At 38.4% G+C, this 6,992-nt stretch overlaps 1 protein-coding gene across 1 annotated transcript; it reads left to right on the top strand.

Moving 5' to 3' along the window:
- Positions 1 to 846: 846 nt before the first annotated feature.
- On the top strand, positions 847 to 4,979 carry LOC117403786 (uncharacterized). The gene is made up of 6 exons (XM_034006193.3): positions 847 to 989; positions 2,004 to 2,565; positions 3,492 to 3,758; positions 3,946 to 4,214; positions 4,511 to 4,603; positions 4,880 to 4,979. Exons 1-6 carry the CDS (start codon positions 969 to 971, stop codon positions 4,937 to 4,939), a joined length of 1,272 nt encoding a protein of 423 aa, XP_033862084.3. The 5' UTR covers positions 847 to 968; the 3' UTR covers positions 4,940 to 4,979.
- Positions 4,980 to 6,992: the final 2,013 nt, after the last annotated feature.

Here is a 6,992-nt window from a genome sequence, read left to right as displayed (position 1 = left end):
ATGTGCCAAAACAGGTGGTAATTTCCAAGAATAATGCAGTTGAATTACGCTAGAACTGCTAAAAAAAACTGACCAGTGAAAGCAAATACATTTCTTTTGTCAATTTCAGCCTTATCTGCTAAAAAAAGTTATTTCATGCACGCCTCTAACTCAATTACAAAACGGAGCGCTTTCCAAACATGATGTAAGCCTGACTTCAAAAGAACAGGTGTGTGAAACTTTCCCACCTCGTGTATATCAGTGAGGGTGTATCTCAGTGCATTCTCATTCCTCGCCCACCTGTGACGCAAACACTGAGGTGTGTGTTTTACATTTAAAGTATTGTAATTGATCCTGCGTCAGAATTAGGACAGGAGTTTCACAGATGCCCAAAGACAAACAGGTACAATGCCACAATACACCAGGGCCTGGACAAGTTAAACAATAAAGGGCCGACTGGCTGTATCAAAACATAAAGTATTGGAGCCTGTTTAGATAAGAGACTCCTAAAATCATGTTCAGTTGTACTATCCGGTCATTCAAATTTTTAATATGAGTTCTGAGTTGTGGCATGGTGGGTACTGGGCTGTGAGAACTATACAAATCTAATGTGTATCATTTTCATACACACAGTATAAGACACTCGTTAATAATAATAATTAAAAACTGGCAGAAAAAGATTTTATAATCTGTAAAATACTAATTCAGATTTATGAATGTTAACATTTGTACTGTATATCACAATTGTTACTAATTATATAACTCCTAGAACCGGTTTACTTTTTAACCCTCTCAGACCAGTCTTATCTCAGCTGCCTGTCGAGGTAGTTAACCCAGAATGAAACCCCATTCGCATACCTGGGAGAAACTTAAACAACAAGTCAACATGACTCACAACGCAATTGCTGGATTCTTGCCCGGTGAGTCTGCGCGCAATCCTTGCTGGAAACACCCTCAAGAAAATTAAGCGTGATTTCCATTACAAGAAGATGGCATCGGCCTGTAATTCTGTAAGTAAGAACGATTCCCAGCAAAAACTTTTATACTGATTTTAGCAAGTCAGCGTAGATTGTAAGGTTTCGCAAAGGTTTGTATGTTTCGTCAGTTCTTGGTGTGAGTCACCGAAACTACAACGTAGGCGACTAGTTGGAACTTTTGAGAAACAATTTGTGTCAGGAAGCCAAATTAGAAAAATATAGTCTGTATTGTTTGTTTTGTTTAATATCTTAAAGTGCATATATTTAACATGATTGGATATTCGATTAACACATGTAATGTTAAAAAAAAAATACTTTACGTTTTAAAAAGTTACCCAGAACCGTGTTGCAACTGGTGCGGTGTTTCCGAATAACAAGTCATTCTGACTCAGACGATTCTTTTAAACATACCTGCGTTATTTAATATTGGCTTGTCCTGGCAGATATGCTCTTTCGGATTGTGACTCGCTCTATGAACTTTGCGATGTCACTCCTATGAAGAAATGAATTTATAACGTATATTAATGGAGTATCACAAATCTCATTCATTTGGACGATCTGAAAATCATTGAGATCGGTGTTGTAAGCTGAATGTGTCCAGGTGATTTGCTGATGAACGTTACCAGATGTGCAGAAATGATTCTGGCAGTGGTGACTGATTAACTGAGGATACAAATGTTGCATGCGATCCCTTTTGAAATGTTACTTCATTGTACATCATTCTACAGTACTATACGGCAGTATATTTTGTGACTACTACTGCCAAATATTGTTCCCCCTCTCATTTTTTATTTTCACTTTAACACCTTTCACCTGTGCTTATATCCCTGTAGCACAATTCAAATGTCTGATTTGAAAGGGAAATGAAGGCTGAACAATATAATGTTCTGATAAAATCTGGTGCTGGTGCAGATGGAATGAAAACTACTACTGGCTTTCATTGTATAAAAAGGATGTTAAAAATGCAGACGTGGTTTGTGCAGTATTGTTTTTGTAATGTGGATTGTGCAGCCGTGTAACATTAATGGTGTTTGCTTGTTTCTGCAGAGGTGGATCTTTCTCATTATGCTTTTCCTGGTAGTAGGAAGTTTTGCTCAATCTGAAACATATTCAATTAACGTTGAAGGTAAAGAAATCAACTGCAGAAAATGCCCACCTGGTCACAGAGTTGCTGAAGACTGCGGGCTGGGCAGTGATACCGATTGCACGAGTTGTGAAGATGGTACGTATATGGATTTCCCAACAGACTTGCGGAAGTGTTTAACCTGCAGAAAACCCTGCGGGCTTCTTGAAGTAGAAACTGCCCCGTGCATTCCGACCATGAACCGGGAGTGCCTGTGTAAAGACAATGCCTATCAACTGGACGGAGAGTGTATGCCACACAGACAGTGTCCACTTGGACACGGAGTTTACAAAACAGGCACAAACATGTCCAATGTACTCTGCAAGCGCTGCATACATGGTTATTTCTCAGATGTAATTTCAAGCACCGCAACTTGTAAACGGCACACAAACTGCATTGGAAATAATTTGTCAGTCAGGGAATTCGGAAATGGGACAGCTGACAACGTGTGTGGACCAAGACCAGTTAAATCATTACTTCAGCCTGGTAATTATGTGGTGTTGTATTTATTTTTTATTTTTTACCATTTCTAATTTGTAATGCATTGGAAAGATACCGTGTGAAACAATGAGCATCCATCTGAGGCGCTGCCACTTACATTACTGTGAGATTCAGTGAAATAGCACGCCTCCTCAATTCATTTTGTCACTTGAAATGAATTGGGCTGAAATCTGCTGTTTGGTGCATCTATTTATTTATTTACTGCCGGCATCAGTTAGTCCAGGACAGAGAAGAATAACTGTGATCCCCTGCCGAATGCACCCCACTGCTTGCATGTTTATCTTATGTCAAGCCTTTTGACAAACTCACAATTAAAATCAGTCTGTGATGGGAGTGCCGATTTTAGATTGTATTCTAAGCTTGATATATAGTATGGTAGTCGTTGTGCACTAGATGGCACTGTCTCTGACGATCTTTCAGCGGATCAAGTCTTTATTGGGACAGTAATGAACAGGGAAATATAAGATGTGTTTTCTGCTATATGTTTTAATTTATTAATAAAAAAACACAATTAGATGGAATAGGCAACAGTTATGTAAGAAAATGTCATTTTTACTTATAGGGGAAAATAAATGAAATTCATAATACTATATACATATAACACTTTCTTGTTTTTGATAACCCAGTCCAATGTTTTCAAAAGTACAAGCGATTTGGGTACCAAGTAATAGCTAGGGGTTATTAGATAGTTTAATAATTATGTATTTTATACATTCTGGATTTACACTTACTGGAATGTTGAGTCATAGGATAATGTAGTTACCTTTACCTTTTCCACTGGATAAGCCAGTGGCACTCACAATTAGAACCATTGTTGCTAATTGTGTTAACAGCTCTGTCAGCAATGCCTGGACATTCAGGAGTAGCACTTTTGTATTATCATTTCCTTTGTTTTTTGTATACATCTTTAGGACAGGATCAACAGAACATTCAGAACCTAACTCCCGATTCTACAGATAAAAACAGTAATGAATCAAGATGCCTTCAAGAGTGCTCACACAACAGTCTGTGTCTGAACACACAAACAGTGTCCACCATAGCAGTGGTGCTGGTTTTACTGTTAACACTCTGTGTGACTGGTTGGAGCATGTATATAAGGAAGAGAAAGAAACTAAAGAAACATGTTGCAGATTTAACACAGGTTGATAAACACTGGAAATTTATGAACAGAGAGACAGGTAAGCGGCATTTAACGGAAAAGGGCCACGTACAAACTGATGTAGAAAAATTCCAAAGCATGTATGATTTTTTTTTTTTTTTTTGGTAGCTTTTGCTATGGTTTTGCATGTAGAGTTGTATACATGTTCAACAATTTTTGCCTAATGATATTTGGTTAAATAAAGAGCTACAAATATTTCTCTACAGGTACAAAGAGAAATGCATTGCATGTTGTAGCAAATATGATTGGCAAAGACTGGACAAAGCTGCTTGGAGAACTTGGCTATACAAAGGACTGGCGGACTATACAAGTTGAAAATAAGTATGTGTATGACCAGGCGCTGGAGGGGCTGAGGATGTGGACACAATGGGAAGAAAAGTCATCGCTTGTGCTCTTAAAACAAGCAGCAAAGGCAATCGATAGAAATGACATCTATGAAGCACTGGATTCACTTACAGATGAAACAACAAAAACGGTAACTTCGCATGTATATACTTTGGCATCATATTGAACTCTTCTTTCCTGAGAATCGTTCCTTTGAAACCTTCAGATTTTTTTTAAAGTTGGATTAAAGCTACATGCAGGTACTATTTTCTTGGGCCATTCCATTCTGGTGGGTCAAGTTCTGGAGAGGTGGTTATTTGACCCCTGCCTTAGAATTTGATGTAAAAAATAAATCAACACTAATGACTGGTACCAGGGAAAATTAGGTCGGGTCAAATATTGCTCATAGAGAGGTGATGGCTCAAGTAAATTTGTATATTTTTACAGGCTCATAAAGAAAAAAAAGACACAACTACCATTCTTCCTTGCGTAAGGGAAAGAAAATTATCATTTGGTGTGACAAGCAACATTGGTCACCAGGTAAGTGTTACTGAGATTTCTTGATTGTTATACATTGAGCTTGATGTGAATTACTGGAAGGTAATTGCTGATGTTTAGTGAGACACAGAGATGGGCGGCTTTATAATTTCAGATGGAACTTGTTATCATGTAAATGTTTAAATTTCTGATCCTTATATATGTAAAACAGATCCGCTCTGCAATTTTATTTTACATAACTGCTGTATATTTCTACTTTAGCATGAGCTTCAGGTTTCAAGGTAATTAACATTATTCTACTTATTTTTGTTTCAAAAGCATTTGAAGAAGCCGCTACTACAATCAAATGCCATTGCAGGAGAAATAAATGAAGATTGATAAGAGAAAAACTTTTCACACAAAAAAGGGATTTTTTTTTTTTTTTCTTTTTTTTTTTTTTATAAATTTAGTCGTTGCCAATTATTTTTTTATTATTTTCTCCCCAATTTGAAATGCCCAATTATTTTTAGGCTCAGCTCACCGCTACCACCCCTGCGCTGACTCGGGAGGGGCGAAGATGAACACACGCTGTCCTCCGAAGCGTGTGCCGTCATCCGCCCGCTTCTTTACACTCTGCAGACTCACCGTGCAGCCGCCTCAGAGCTACAGCGTCGGAGGACAACGCAGCTCTGGGCAGCTTACAGGCAAGCCCGCAGACTACAGGGGTCGCTGGTGCGCGGTGAGCCGAGGACACCCTGGCCGACCCTCCCTCCCCCCGGGCGACGCTCGGACAATTGGGCGCCGCCCCCTGGGAGCTCCCGTCCACGGTCGGCTGAGGAAAAGCCTGGATTTGAACTCGCGACATCCAGGCTATAGAGCGTATCCTGCACTCTAGCGAGTGCTTTTACTGGATGTGCCACTCGGGAGCCCAGGGATTTTTTTTGTTTTATAGATAAGGTGACCATTCAGTCTCATTCACCAATAACAATAATTCATCACAAGCTTTCAAGGTCTCCTTCAGGTGAAAGTAGCTTCTCTTTGTCAATCATCTATCAACGACCACAAACATAAAAAGGGACTGTACTGTAAACTTGTCAAGAAACTTGTATACATTTCAGGTTAGTGACAAGGGAGTGTGCCATATGTGTTTACTAGGAGTCCTTTAGTGTGGATTTGCACCCACAGACCACATTGTTGAAATGAAGCCAGCACATGCCAAAAGTCTGCTGATCACCACTCCAATATCAGGTTCAGCAACTGGGCTGTCATGTCAGTGGGCATTGTGGTGGAAGCAGCCAGTGCTGTTGAAATGCTGCAGGCAGGTACTAGAGCTTCAGCAGATAGTGGAACAGCTTCCATCGGAAATGTTTGTCTAATTGTATAACTTACTGTTAAGTTTCTTTCTAATACTACTGTATAGTTTAGGATTAAGTGTTATGAATTATGAATGTATTTAATGCCGGCAAAGAGAACGTGCCATCTATACTGTTGGATTTATTTATTATAATTGGTTCTTATTCTCTGTAATAATAATTCCATTTTGAAATATGTCGATTTTTACTATTATTGATATGTAACACATACAGAACTAAAAGTATGGTAAACAGTCTTTTTAGCATGCATCAAATGATATTCTACCACCATGTATCAGATAACAGTGATAACATTATTATGAGATAATTAACATTAAATAATAATGGACCATCACTCAATGTGTACGGTGGTAGTTCATGTCTTTTTTATTATCAACAGTTAATATCAGTCATAGTCAAACTGTAGGCCCGATATATAAAATTGCACCAGCTCCTGAATATTAGTTTCCAGTTAATAGTTCAGTCGCTCCACCCTGCAATGCAATGCTGTCTGTCGGTTGTATGGAGCACAATCTTTGTTCTTTACTGCTGTTTTATAGAGGCACTTTCAGGTGTGCTCTGTGTTTCACATTCCTCTCTCCCTCTACACAGCGCCTTTGCCCATATATGGTCATGTCAGCTTCTTGCTGTTTACACAGAATCAATTCCTTTCCTCTGGGAATAAACCAATTGTTCAGGACACAGGACCCCACCCAAGCGAGTTAAACAAGCAGAAGTTTTTCAAATTAATAATTGTAACAATGTGTTTTCAAACACACACATACACACACATTATACAAAGTAAATATTATTAAAATATTGAAAATTAAGCTTAGTCCATCAGTACAATAAGCATTGCCCTTGCATGTAATTGCTCCATTTGACCAATCTGGTCTTCAGCTAATTGCATTGAAAGCCACCTAGTGAACACACTTTGTTAAATTGTGGAATGTGCTGTTGATACAGTATCATTAGATGCCATGTATCAAAAGCATATTTTCAATTTTTTTTAATTTTAATTTTTTATGAAGGATAGATTACAACAAAGGAAATGAAGACCACCTGGAAAATAACTCCCTAACATATTTTGCGTTTACACT

This window comes from Acipenser ruthenus, chromosome 1 (genome assembly GCF_902713425.1).
Source record: "Acipenser ruthenus chromosome 1, fAciRut3.2 maternal haplotype, whole genome shotgun sequence".
Taxonomy (NCBI): Eukaryota; Metazoa; Chordata; class Actinopteri; order Acipenseriformes; family Acipenseridae; genus Acipenser; species Acipenser ruthenus.
The sequence above is the reverse complement of the archived record's forward strand: the minus strand, read 5'-3'. Positions and strand labels throughout refer to the sequence as shown.